This window comes from Oncorhynchus mykiss, chromosome 7 (genome assembly GCF_057628025.1).
Source record: "Oncorhynchus mykiss isolate SJ-2025 chromosome 7, ASM5762802v1, whole genome shotgun sequence".
Taxonomy (NCBI): Eukaryota; Metazoa; Chordata; class Actinopteri; order Salmoniformes; family Salmonidae; genus Oncorhynchus; species Oncorhynchus mykiss.
This window is the reverse complement of record NC_143028.1, coordinates 34,131,104-34,145,727: the sequence shown is the minus strand read 5'-3', so window position 1 is coordinate 34,145,727 and position 14,624 is coordinate 34,131,104. Positions and strand designations below refer to the sequence as shown.

General features: G+C 44.3%; 1 protein-coding gene across 1 annotated transcript in view; it reads right to left on the bottom strand.

The window, feature by feature from the left end:
* Positions 1-4,462: 4,462 nt before the first annotated feature.
* LOC110527736 (metabotropic glutamate receptor 4) overlaps positions 4,463-14,624 on the bottom strand; it is a 336,296-nt gene continuing 326,134 nt past the window's right edge. Inside the window, exon 11 of the mRNA XM_021609206.3 lies at positions 4,463-7,342. Coding sequence (XP_021464881.1) covers positions 7,293-7,342 — 50 coding nt within the window. The 3' untranslated portion in view covers positions 4,463-7,292. The remainder of the gene's footprint in view (positions 7,343-14,624) is intronic.

The window sequence follows — 14,624 nt, the reverse complement described above, 5'->3', positions numbered from 1 at the left end:
GTAATTGCTGCCAAAGGTGCTTCAACAAGGTACTGAGTAAATGGTGTGAATACTTATGTAAATGTTTTTTTAATTTTAATACATTTTGTAGAAATTTCTAAAAAAACGTTTTTTACTTTGTCATTATGGGGTATTGTGTGTAGATTAAAGAGGGGGGGAACTATTGAATCAATTTTAGAATTAGGCTGTAACATAACAAAATGTGGAAAAAGTCAAAGGGTATGAATACATTCCGAATGAGCTGTAGATGTAGAACAAAAAGACTGGGACGTGCTTCTGGCAACCAAACTAATAAAATGAACGACCAGCTGGCTTGGGTAGCAACTCTAGATTTGTGTCAGGACTATACCTTGTGTAAGGATGAAATAGTATGAATAAATGTATTTTAAAAAATGACAATATGTAAATCATTATTTGAATATGTTGGTGACCCATTGAATAAAAGTGACAATGCCTGAGAGGCCGGTGTTTGGAGGATATATTGGCAGGGTTCGCCGGCCCTCGGCTTCATCTCGGTCATAACAACACCCGTGCCAATATATCCCCCAAACACCGGCTTCTCTGGCAATTATTATTATTATTATTATTTACCAAACATTTGTTAGGTCTTGTTGCATGGCATCATCTAAAGTGTGGGCTTTTATTTTTAAAAATATGGACATTGGTAGTCATTCCAGTAACTACCTGATGCTCCTTAAGATCTCAAAATAGAACATATCAATGGTAAAGTAATAAGCATACAACACAGGAAAGGAAATATATTGAACATTGTATTCTCAAAAACTGTAGTGGACTTGAGGAAGAGTTGTAATGTGAATGTTTTGCTAATGTTGTCAACCACGCAAACACGATCTAATCATAAAACAGGAAGATGTAGCCGACAGACAACAGCTGGCCGGACTGGACCATATTTCTCTTTAGATGTTTATTCCCTCATTAGTGCTGGTATATATTTTTAAATTTAACCAGGTAAGTCAGTTAATTAAAAACAAATTATTATTTACAATGACAGTCTAGGAACAGTTAATTGCCTTGTTCAGGGACATAACAGCATATTTTACCTTGTCAGCTCGGGGATTCAATCTCACAACCTTTCAGTTAGTGGCCCAACACTCTAACCACTAGGTTACCTGCCTGGGATTGAGGTAGAAATGTTACATGTATGATTTGCAGGTAGACATTTTACATGTATAACATTTAAACGCTTCCAGTGCTTCAGCCTTTTAACTGCAGACTATTTTCACACATGGCTTTGTTTGGCTGCGCCTTTACTGGGCACTTATACTGTAGGTAGTAACTCTTTAAATGTACTGGGATAGTTCAGCAAAATAATGTATTCAGGTATTTGTTTCCTTACCTCATAAATATTTATAACTTCTTAGGGCTAGGGTCTAGTTTCCTGAATTTACACCTGTAAGACGTGCCCAAAGTAAACTGCCTGAAACTCAGGCCCAGAATCCAGGATATGCACATGATGGGTTGCATTGGATAGAAATCATTTTGAAGTTTCGAAAACTGTTAAAATAATGTCTGAGACTATAACAGAATTGATTTGGCAGACAAAAATCAGAAGAAAATCAGACCAGAATTTTTTGTTGTTGAGCTCCCTGGCTCTTATTATGGAAACCTATTGTTTCTATGTAACTCCGTCACCCAGATTGCAATTCCTATGGCTTCCACTAGATGTCAACAGTCTTTATTTAAGGTTTCAGGCTTGTTTTTTGAAAAACTAACAAGTATTTGGAGAATTTGTTAGTGGACCACCTGGAGCAAATTGGTCTTTCGGCGCGAGAGGGAGAGGGTGCGCACAATTTTAATTTCCTATTGAACATACTACTTTCCGTGTGAAATACTATAGTTTATTTACATTCTAGAGTACCTGAGCATTAAATAGAAATGTTGTTTGACTTGTTTGGACAAAGTTTACTGGTAGTCTTTAGGACTCCTTTGTCTGCATGTTGAACGAGTGGATTACTGAAATCAATGGTGCCAACTAAACAGACTTCTTGGGATATAAAGAAGGATTTTATCGAACAAAATGACCAGTCATGTTGGAGCTGGGACCCTTGGAATTGCAAACAGAGGACGATCTTCAAAGGTAAGTGATTTATTTAATCGCTATTTGTAATTTTGTGAAGCTGGTTGAAAAATATGTTGATGTGGGGCACTGTCAACTGACAATTGCATGGTATGCTTTTGCCGTAAAGCCCTTTTGAAATCTGACAACGCAGTTAGATTAACAAGAAGTTAAGCTTTTAAATAATATAAGACACTTGTTTTGTCATGAATGTTTAATTTTACGAATATTATTTTGAATTGCCGCCTTCCAATTTCACCGGATGTTGTCGGCAGGTGTCCCGCTGACGGAACACCTAGCCCTAAGATAAAATATTTATTAACCATTGATATGTTCTAGGGGCCACTTTGAGACCATAAGGAGAATCTGTCACGTTTTGACCTTTATTTCCTTTTGTTTTGTCATTATTTAGTATGGCCAGGGCGTGATTTGGGGTGGGCAGTCTATGTTTGTTTTTCTATGATTTGGGTATTTCTATGTTTCGGCCTAGTATGGTTCTCAATCAGAGGCAGGTGTCATTAGTTGTCTCTGATTGAGAATCATACTTAGGTAGCCTGGGTTTCACTGTGTGTTTGTGGGTGATTGTTCCTGTCTCTGTGTTTGCACCAGATAGGACTGTTTTGAGTTTTCACATTTCTTGTTTTTGTTAGTTTGTTCATGTGAAGTGATTGATTAAAACATGAATCAAAACAACCACGCTGCGCTTTGGTCCGCCTCTCGTTCAGATGAAGAAAACCATTACAGAATCATGCACTGCTGATAGAAATTACATTTGTCACTCAGAGGATTAATATAATTTAGTAGCCCACACCACACAAAAATACTTCATTAACAAAAGGCTAAGCTGTGTTCCAATATATTTCACTTGTGATTTTCATGAATAGGAATATTTTCTAGGAAGATTTATGTCCGTTGCGTTATGCTAATTAGTGTCAGATGATGATGGGATGGGGTGTCACTAGAGGCTAATGATCTCATGAATCATTATTAAATACTTTAAAAGTTGCTTATAAATGTGTGAACAACTAGGTTACTAACATTTGCAAATGTGGGAGTGATGATTAAGAAATGATGAATAAACTATTTACTATTCCAATATAAATGCTTTATTACGTGGAGTAATTATAAAGTGATACCAAGTTTGTGTGATTGTTGGTTTGGTTTTTAGCCAAATAGTGATATTATTTCACCAGTTAAGTTAATGTAATAGCACAGACTTTCTAAACCCAGAGGTGCAACATCGTGAGACTTCCAGGAACGCTTGCGAAGCAGACCAACCCGGGGTTTGTTTCACTTCTTTCATTGACTTCCCATTCTTCCTTAGTTGTTTCTCGAAATCTAAAGGCACAACCTAGATTTGAGTCTTAAGTAGTTGAACATCTTATTACTCCAACCTTGTGAAATTGTCAACGGTGTGTACAGGAGGCGAAGTCAGGTGCAGGAGAGCAGAGTGTCGTGAACAGGCGCACTTGAATTCCGTTCCACAAAATACAGCACATAAAAACAATAATGTGCCAAAAACAAGGAACATGGCAAAAGTAAAGCGACCGACAATAATCCACATCACAAACAAACAATTACACACAAAGACATGGAGGGGAAACAGAGGACTAAATACATGCAGTAATTATGGAATGAAAACCATGTGTGTAATGGGACGAGACAAAACCAATGGAAAATGAGAAATGGAGCGGCGATGGCTAGAAAGCCGGTGACGTCGATCGCTGAACGCCGCCCGAACAAGGAGAGGAGCCGACTTCGTTGGAAGTCGTGACAGAAAGTGACAAACTGACACATTTTCAAATGTCCTATTTTCTCAAAAACAACTTTATATCAAAGGAGTGCCTTTGATTTGATGGCCTGCACATTCATAGTTTGGCGTGAGAAGACGGTTAGACCTGATGACATGTTTCTGCCCATGACATTGCCTAGAAGCGTGATCGTGGGATTTCTATTGGAGAAGCAGTTTCTACCTATCTCCATACTGTACTGTCTTTACTTTGCCTTGTCAATGGAAAATACAGAACATTCTGCAGTTATACCCTGCATTTATTAATTTTTCAAATAATTGTTACTTATTTTTAAAAATACATCTTTCCTTGGCTTATCTACATAACATGATCTGGTCATAGCCTGAATCTTCCCGGACTTCCTGCATCTAAATGAATAACATCACTTTATCACTCTCTCTCTCTCTCCCTCTCTATCTGACATGTCTGACTACTTCTCCAGACCAGGGGAGCGAGGCCTCCTCTCATAGGGAACAGGCAAATGTTGCACTTTTACAGTCAATTATTACTTTACTGTTTCTCGTTCTGAACAACAGACTCTTTCGGTCATAAAAATGCAATAAAAATGCAATACTGAGAGAAAACAAAGAGAGGCTTGGAATTTTAAAAACATTTTAATTAGAAATGTGATTTTGTATATAAAAATAACTGGACATGCTCCACACACTTCATTAGTTTTCAATAGGTTTTACAAATACATAGTCAGATAGTCAGGCACTGTTTATTTTTTGTTCACATTTTTCCCTTTTCAGTTTTGTCGGGACATAAAAGCAGACATCATCAATCTATTTAATAACATACATTAACTAATTTAGTCAGCACTCAAATTATTTTTATTTCTGCAACACAACTGGTGTTCAAAGTAATACAGAGGGATAGATGGAAAAGAAGCATTGAATTCACATCACAAGTGACCTCACAATTTTTCCCTAGAAAAACGAAAGGGCTGCTCAGATTTACAGAACCCACCTCTGATATAAACTATATATACAAAAGAATGTGGACAACCCTTGAAATGAGTGGATTTGGCTATTTCAGCCCCACCCGTTGGTGACAGGTGTATACAATTGCGCGCACAGCCATGCAATCACCATAGACAAACATTAGCAGTAGAATGAACATACTGAAGAACCCAGTGACTTTCAATGTGGCACCGTCATAGGATGCCACCTTTCCAAAAAGGCATTTGTCAAATTTCTGCCCTGCTAGAGCGGCCCCAGTCTACTGTAAGTGCTGTTATTGTGAAGTGGAAACGTCTAGGAGTAACAACGGCTCAGCCTCGAAGTGGTAGGCCACACAAGCTCACAGAACGTGACCGCTGAGTGCTGAAACACTACCAAGTTCCAAACTGCCTCTGGAAGCAACGTCAGCACAAGTACTGTTCATGAAATGGGTTTCCATGGCCAAGCAGTGACACACAAGCCTAAGATCACCATTCGCAATGCCAAGTGTCGGCTGGAGTGGTGTAAAGCTTGCTGCCATAGGACTGGAGCAGTGGAAAAGAGTTCTCTGGAGTGATGAATCTTGCTTCACCATCTGGCAGTCCAATGGACAAATCTGGGTTTGGCGGTTGCCAGGAGAACGCTACCTGCCTGGATGCATAGTGCCAAATTCAAAGATTGGTGGAGGAGGAATAACGGTCTGGGGCTATTTTTCATGGTTCGGGCTAGGCCCCTTAGTTCCAGTGATGATGGGAAATCTTAACGCTACAGCACACAATGACTTACTAGATTATTCTGTGCTTCCAATTTTGTGGCAACAGTTTGGGGAAGGCCCTTTCCTGTTTCAGCCTGACAAATGGTTTGTTGAAACCAGTATGGAAGACCTTGACTAGCCTGCACAGAGCCCTGACCTTAACCCGCCAGGCCTAATCGCCCAACATCAGTGCCCTACCTCACTCATGCTCTTGTGGCTGAATTGAAGCAAGTCCTCGAAGCAATGTTCCAACATCTAGTGGAAAGCCATCCCAGAAGAGCATAGGCTGTTACAGCAGCAAAGGGGGGACCAACCCCATATTAATGACCATGATTTTGGAACGAGATGTTCGACGATCAGGTGTCCATATACTTTTGGTCATATATTGTATTTATTCAGAGAGCTGTAGGCGACTGAAATGAGTACTGGATCCTTTTGCATTTTGTCTTGAGTAGGTTATTTTCTGCAGCTTGAGGCATCAGTCATAAAGTATACGAACATATCCCTGAAGCATTTTACAGAACATGACAGTCCTCAGAGATGACATTTTTTTTGTGTGATGAATTAGTCTCGTGATGGATATCATCTTGGGTGAATGAATACTGTGTGGCAACTCGCCAGTGCATACTTTACCTCCATTTTAATGGATTTAGATCTGTACAACTTAGCTGTACCTTGAGTAAAAGGACAATTGTATTTAGTAGTGTTGTGTTATCCCATGTGGACTGGGCACTGGTAGGTGTATGGTGCTTAAATAAATCATATCAATCAATGAAAACCTCTATGTGTGACCAGGAGTATAGCTGGTGGAAATGGATTGGGGTCAGCTATGGTATTTCACTGTAGGGCCTCACTTTAGGGGCCTCACTTTAGCACAAATAAACAAAGATCAATCACTAGACCAGTTTGGAGAATACGTACAATAGGCTCAGGCCCAAACAATGGGAACGACACTGCAACATAGTTTGAACGCATTCTAAATATTATTTTTTTAACAACACAACACAGGATGTTCAAACTGGCATGCTTAAAATCAATAATGACCATATTCTTTGTTGTCAACATCATTATATTTTTTTTATGATGGAGTACAAGTATCCTGCATTGTTGGAATAATTTTTTCCATCCAGTATTTAAAAAAAAAACTGGAATACTTTTAGAAGTATACATTTTAACAATTACATGATTTAAAGTCTTCCTAGACATTTAAGGACGGACCACTCTTAAACTGGTGTTTCTGCAACTTCCCGAAGCACTGAGAGCAATGTCACTTACTGATGACAACACTGGCAGACTACAACATTGCGAATTGCACACACCTAAACAGATTCTTTCAATTATCAGCTTGAGATGGGAAGTCATAGTGAAAGAGAAGGTAACGCAGCAATGTAAACAACAAGAAGGGATTAGAAGCCCCATCCTGCATGAATCCTCTCTGTACTCTGGACTCTGGCCAGGAGGGAAGTGTTTGTCTTGTCTGCCATGGCCAACACAAGATGGAACATCACAATTATACTGTATTTGTTCTGTTGGGGTCCCCTGAGGGTCCCTTCCTGCATCTCTGTTTGTCTTTTCTCCGTCCTTAACAATGGCTACTCCCTATGAAATTCTTTAGTGATCCTCACATGTCCCATGTCCATTTTCTTGCTCTATTTTTCCCCCAATTTCCACTGCATAAGAAAATGTTCCACGAGGTGACCATCCTGAGCAATGACGATGGCCTTCCTCTCCTAGATTGCATGGTTGCTGTAGCTGATGTATGTTTGTTTTGTGGTGAAAGCTGAAAGAGAAGAGAAAGAAGGAGATGAGATCAACGTAGAGACAAGGTCAGCGCAACGTCAAAGTTATTGCTGTACTGTATACACTGTGGTTTGTAAGTAGTGGTACAGCATTTCTACTTTGTGCTTAGTACATTGACAGGTGGATATCAATGATGACATATCCAGAAACATAAATTATGTTGTATCCACCTAAGAGTAAATACCATGTCGTTTCAGCTACAGGTTGGACCAAGTTTCATATATAGATGTATCTGTAGGTACACTGAGTATACAAAACATTATGAACACCTGCTCTTTCCATGACATAGACTGACCAGGTGAATCCAGGTGAAAGCAATGATCCCTTACTGATGTCACTTGTTAAATCCACTTCTATCAGTGTAGATGAAGGGGAGGAGATGGGTTAAAGAAGGATTTTTAAGCCTTGAGACAATTGAGACATGGATTATGTACTTATGTGTGCAATTCAGAGGGTGAATGAGCAAGACAAAAAATTGAAGTGCCTTTGAACGGGGTATGGCAGTTGGTGCCTGGTGCACGAGTTTGTGTCAAGAACTGAAACGCTGCTGGGTTCTTCACAATCAACAGTTTCCCGTTTGTATCAATAAATGTCCACCACCCAAAGGATACCCAGCCAACTTGACACAACTGTGTGAAGCATTTGAGTCAACATGAGCCAGCATCCACTTGGAACACTTTTGACAGCTTGTAGAGTCCATGCACTGAAAAATTGAGGATGTTCTGAAGGAGGGAGGAATCAATATTAGGAAGGTGTTCTTAATGTATGGAATACTCAGTGTATGTGTTTGAACAGTAGTGTGTGTGTACATTAAAATAACATCAAATTGGTCAAAAATACAGTGGTCAATAAAGTCCATTGTTCATATTGTAAATGACTTTTGTAGCTGGAAATGGCAGATTTTTTTATGGAATATCTACATAGGTGGACAGAGGCCCATTATCAGCAACCACCAGTCCTGTGTTCCAATAGAAAGTTGTTTTGGCTAATCCAAGTTTATCATTTTAAAAGGCTGATTGATGATTAGAAAACCCTTTTGCAATTATGTTAGCACAGCTGAATAAAAAATCTGCCATTTCCAGCTACAATAGTCATTTACAACATCAACAATGTCTACACTGTATACAGTGCCTTGCGAAAGTATTCGGCCCCCTTGAACTTTGCAACCTTTTGCCACATTTCAGGCTTCAAACATAAAGATATAAAACTGTATTTTTTTGTGAAGAATCAACAACAAGTGGGACACAATCATGAAGTGGAACGACATTTATTGGATATTTCAAACTTTTTTAACAAAATTGGGCGTGCAAAATTATTCAGCCCCCTTAAGTTAATACTTTGTAGCGCCACCTTTTGCTGCGATTACAGCTGTAAGTCGCTTGGGGTATGTCTCTATCAGTTTTGCACATCGAGAGACTGAATTTTTTTCCCACTCCTCCTTGCAAAACAGCTCGAGCTCAGTGAGGTTGGATGGAGAGCATTTGTGAACAGCAGTTTTCAGTTCTTCCACAGATTCTCGATTGGATTCAGGTCTGGACTTTGACTTGGCCATTCTAACACCTGGATATGTTTATTTTTGAACCATTCCATTGTAGATTTTGCTTTATGCTTTGGATCATTGTCTTGTTGGAAGACAAATCTCCGTCCCAGTCTCAGGTCTTTTGCAGACTCCATCAGGTTTTCTTCCAGAATGGTCCTGTATTTGGCTCCATCCATCTTCCCATCAATTTTAACCATCTTCCCTGTCCCTGCTGAAGAAAAGCAGGCCCAAACCATGATGCTGCCACCACTGTTATGATGCGTGAATGAGGACCCAAAAGCGAATTAACAAACAGAGTACTTTAATGACGAACATACGTGGGCTCAGATGGACAGGTAGATTCCGACAGGACAGGACAAGGTTGCAGCACACACGATGATAGTCTGGTTCAGGCATGAGACACATAAACAAACAAACAAGAATCCGACAAGGACAGGAGCAGAAACAGAGACAGATATAGGGACCTAATCAGAGGGAAAAAGGGAACAGGTGGGGAACGGGGTGAATGGGTAATTAGGAGGAGACAAGGCACAGCTGGGGAAAAGAGGGGGAGAAAAGGTAACATAACAACGACCAGCAGAGGGAGACAGGGTGAAGGGAAAGGACAGAGACAAGACAACATGACAGTACCCCCCCACTCACCGAGCGCCTCCTGGCGCACTCGAGGAGGAAGCCTGGCGGCAACGGAGGAAATCATCGATCAGCGCACGGTCCAGCACGTCCCGAGAGGGAACCCAACTCCTCTCCTCAGGACCGTACCCCTCCCAATCTACTAGGTACTGATGACCACGGCCCCGAGGACGCATGTCCAAAATCCTACGGACCCTGTAGATGGGTGCGCCCTCGACAAGGATGGGGGGGGGGGGGGGAAGACGAGCGGGGGCGCGAAGAACGGGCTTGACACAGGAGACATGGAAGACCGGGTGGACGCGACGAAGATATCGCGGCAGAAGAAGTCGCACTGCGACAGGGTTAATGATTTGAGAGATACGGAATGGACCAATGAACCGCGGGGTCAACTTGCGAGAAGCCGTCTTAAGGGGAAGGTTCTGAGTGGAGAGCCAAACTCTCTGACCGCGACAATATCTAGGGCTCTTCGTTCTACGCTTATTAGCAGCTCTCACAGTCTGCGCCCTATAACGGCAAAGTGCAGACCTGACCCTCTTCCAGGTGCGCTCGCAACGTTGGACAAAAGCCTGAGCGGAGGGGACGCTGGACTCGGCGAACTGAGATGAGAACAACGGAGGCTGGTACCCGAGGCTACTCTGAAAAGGAGATAGCCCGGTCGCAGACGAAGGAAGCGAGTTGTGGGCGTATTCTGCCCAGGGGAGCTGTTCTGACCAAGACGCAGGGTTGCGAAAAGAAAGACTGCGTAAGATGCGACCAATAGTCTGATTGGCCCGTTCTGCTTGACCGTTAGACTGGGGGTGAAAGCCGGAAGAGAGACTGACGGAAGCCCCAATCAAACGGCAAAACTCCCTCCAAAATTGAGACGTGAATTGCGGACCTCTGTCCGAAACGACGTCTGACGGAAGGCCATGAATTCTGAAAACATTCTCGATGATGATTTGTGCCGTCTCTTTAGCAGAAGGAAGCTTAGCAAGGGGAATGAAATGAGCCGCCTTAGAGAACCTATCGACAACCGTAAGAATAACAGTCTTCCCCGCTGACGAAGGCAGTCCGGTGACAAAATCTAAGGCGATGTGAGACCACGGTCGAGAGGGAATAGGAAGCGGCCTGAGACGGCCGGCAGGAGGAGAGTTACCGGACTTAGTCTGCGCGCAGACCGAACAAGCAGCCACGAAACGACGCGTGTCATGCTCCCGGGTGGGCCACCAGAAACGCTGGCGAATGGAAGCAAGCGTACCCCGAACGCCAGGGTGACCGGCTAACTTGGCAGAGTGAGCCCACTGAAGAACGGCCAGACGAGTAGGAACGGGAACGAAAAGAAGGTTCCTAGGACAAGCGCGCGGCGACGGAGTTTGAGTGAGTGCTTGCTTTACCTGCCTCTCAATTCCCCAGACAGTCAACCCGACAACACGCCCCTCAGGGAGAATCCCCTCGGGGTCAGTGGAGGCTACTGAAGAACTGAAGAGACGAGACAAAGCATCAGGCTTGGTGTTCTTAGAGCCCGGACGATAAGAAATCACGAACTCGAAACGAGCGAAAAACAGCGCCCAACGCGCCTGACGCGCATTAAGTCGTTTGGCAGAACGGATGTACTCAAGGTTCCTATGGTCAGTCCAAACGACAAAAGGAACGGTCGCCCCCTCCAACCACTGTCGCCATTCGCCTAGGGCTAACCGGATGGCGAGCAGTTCGCGGTTACCCACATCATAGTTACGTTCCGACGGCGACAGGCGATGAGAAAAATACGCGCATGGGTGGACCTTGTCGTCAGAGAGGGAGCGCTGAGAAAGGATGGCTCCCACTCCCACCTCTGACGCGTCAACCTCGACAACGAACTGTCTAGAGACGTCAGGTGTAACAAGGATAGGAGCGGATGTAAAACGATTCTTGAGGAGATCAAAAGCTCCCTGGGCGGAAACGGACCACTTAAAGCACGTCTTGACAGAAGTAAGGGCTGTGAGAGGAGCTGCCACCTGACCGAAATTACGGATGAAACGACGATAGAAGTTCGCGAAGCCGAGAAAGCGCTGCAGCTCGACGCGTGACTTAGGGACGGGCCAATCAATGACAGCTTGGACCTTAGCGGGATCCATCTTAATGCCTTCAGCGGAAATAACAGAACCGAGAAATGTGACGGAGGAGGCATGAAAAGTGCACTTCTCAGCCTTCACGAAAAGACAATTCTCTAAAAGGCGCTGGAGGACACGTCGAACGTGCTGAACATGAATCTGGAGTGACGGTGAAAAAATCAGGATATCGTCAAGGTAAACGAAAACAAAGATGTTCAGCATGTCTCTCAGGACATCATTGACTAATGCCTGAAAGACAGCTGGAGCGTTAGCGAGGCCGAAAGGAAGAACCCGGTATTCAAAGTGCCCTAACGGAGTGTTAAACGCCGTCTTCCACTCGTCCCCCTCCCTGATGCGCACGAGATGGTAAGCGTTACGAAGGTCCAACTTAGTGAAAAACCTGGCTCCCTGCAGGATCTCGAAGGCTGAAGACATAAGAGGAAGCGGATAACGATTCTTCACTGTTATGTCATTCAGCCCTCGATAATCTATGCAGGGGCGCAGAGACCCGTCCTTCTTCTTGACAAAAAAAAACCCCGCTCCGGCGGGAGAGGAGGAGGGGACTATGGTACCGGCGTCAAGAGCTACAGACAAATAATCTTCGAGAGCCTTACGTTCGGGAGCCGACAGAGAGTATAGTCTACCCCGGGGGGGGGTGGTTCCCGGAAGGAGATCAATACTACAATCATACGACCGGTGTGGAGGAAGAGAGGTGGCCCTGGACCGACTGAACACCGTGCGCAGATCGTGATATTCCTCCGGCACCCCTGTCAAATCACCAGGCTCCTCCTGTGAAGAAGAGACAGAGGAAACAGGAGGGATAGCAGACATTAAACATTTCACATGACAAGAGACGTTCCAGGAGAGGATAGAATTACTAGACCAATTAATGGAAGGATTATGACAAACTAGCCAGGGATGGCCCAAAACAACAGGTGTAAAAGGTGAACGAAAAATTAAAAAAGAAATGGTTTCACTATGATTACCAGAAACAGTGAGGGTTAAAGGTAGCGTCTCACGCTGAATCCTGGGGAGAGGACTACCATCCAGGGCGAACAAGGCCGTGGGCTCCTTTAACTGTCTGAGAGGAATGTCATGTTCCCGAGCCCAGGTCTCGTCCATAAAACAGCCCTCCGCCCCAGAGTCTATTAAGGCACTGCAGGAAGCTGACGAACCGGTCCAGCGTAGATGGACCGACAAGGTAGTGCAGGATCTTGAAGGAGAGACAGGAGTAGTAGCGCTCACCAGTAGCCCTCCGCTTACTGACGAGCTCTGGCCTTTTACTGGACATGAAGTGGCAAAATGACCAGCGGAACCGCAATAGAGACAGAGGCGGTTGGTGATTCTCCGTTCCCTCTCCTTAGTCGAGATGCGGATACCTCCCAGCTGCATGGGCTCAGCACCCGAGCCGGCAGAGGAAGATGGTAGTGATGCGGAGAGGGAGGCGACGGAGAGCGCGAGCTCCTTTCCACGAGCTCGGTGACGAAGATCAACCCGTCGCTCAATGCGAATAGCGAGTTCAATCAAGGAATCCACGCTGGAAGGAACCTCCCGGGAGAGAATCTCATCCTTTACCTCTGCGCGGAAACCCTCCAGAAGACGAGCGAGCAAGGCCGGCTCGTTCCAGCCACTGGAGACAGCAAGAGTGCGAAACTCAATAGAGTAGTCTGTTATGGATCGATTGCCTTGACATAGGGAAGACAGGGCCCTGGAAGCCTCCTCCCCAAAAACAGATCGATCAAAAACCCGTATCATCTCCTCCTTAAAGTCTTGATACTGGTTAATACACTCAGCCCTTGCCTCCCAGATTGCCGTGCCCCACTCACGAGCCCGTCCAATAAGGAGAGATATGACGTAGGCGACACGAGCAGTGCTCCTGGAGTAAGTGTTGGGCTGGAGAGAAAACACAATATCACACTGGGTGAGGAACGAGCGGCATTCAGTGGGCTCCCCAGAGTAACACGGCGGGTTATTGATTCTGGGCTCCGGAGATTCGAAAGCCCTGGAAGTGGCCGGTGGATCGAGGCGGAGATGGTGAACCTGTTCTGTGAGGTTGGAGACTTGGGTGGCCAGGGTCTCAACGGCATGTCGAGCAGCAGACAATTCCTGCTTGTGTCTGCCTAGCATCGCTCCCTGGATCTCGACGGCTGAGTGGAGAGGATCCGAAGTCGCTGGGTCCATTCTTGGTCGGATTCTTCTGTTATGATGCGTGAATGAGGACCCAAAAGCGAATTAACAAACAGAGTACTTTAATGACGAACATACGTGGGCTCAGATGGACAGGTAGATTCCGACAGGACAGGACAAGGTTGCAGCACACACGATGATAGTCTGGTTCAGGCATGAGACACATAAACAAACAAACAAGAATCCGACAAGGACAGGAGCAGAAACAGAGACAGATATAGGGACCTAATCAGAGGGAAAAAGGGAACAGGTGGGGAACGGGGTGAATGGGTAATTAGGAGGAGACAAGGCACAGCTGGGGAAAAGAGGGGGAGAAAAGGTAACATAACAACGACCAGCAGAGGGAGACAGGGTGAAGGGAAAGGACAGAGACAAGACAACATGACAACCACCATGTTTGACAGTGGGGATGGTGTGTTCAGCTGTGTTGCTTTTACGCCAAACATAACGTTTTGCATTGTTGCCAAAAAGTTCCATTTTTGTTTCATCTGACCAGAGCACCTTCTTCCACATGTTTGGTGTGTCTCCCAGGTGGCTTGTGGCAAACTTTAAACGACACTTTTTATGGATATCTTTAAGAAATGGCTTTCTTCTTGCCACTCTTCCATAAAGGCCAGATTTGTGCAATATACGACTGATTGTTGTCCTATGGACAGAGTCTCCCACCTCCCACCAGCTGTAGATCTCTGCAGTTCATCCAGAGTGATCATGGGCCCCTTGGCTGCATCTCTGATCAGTCTTCTCCTTGTATGAGCTGAAAGTTTAGAGGGACGGCCAGGTCTTGGTAGATTTGCAGTGGTCTGATACTCCTTCCATTTCAATATTATTGCTTGCAC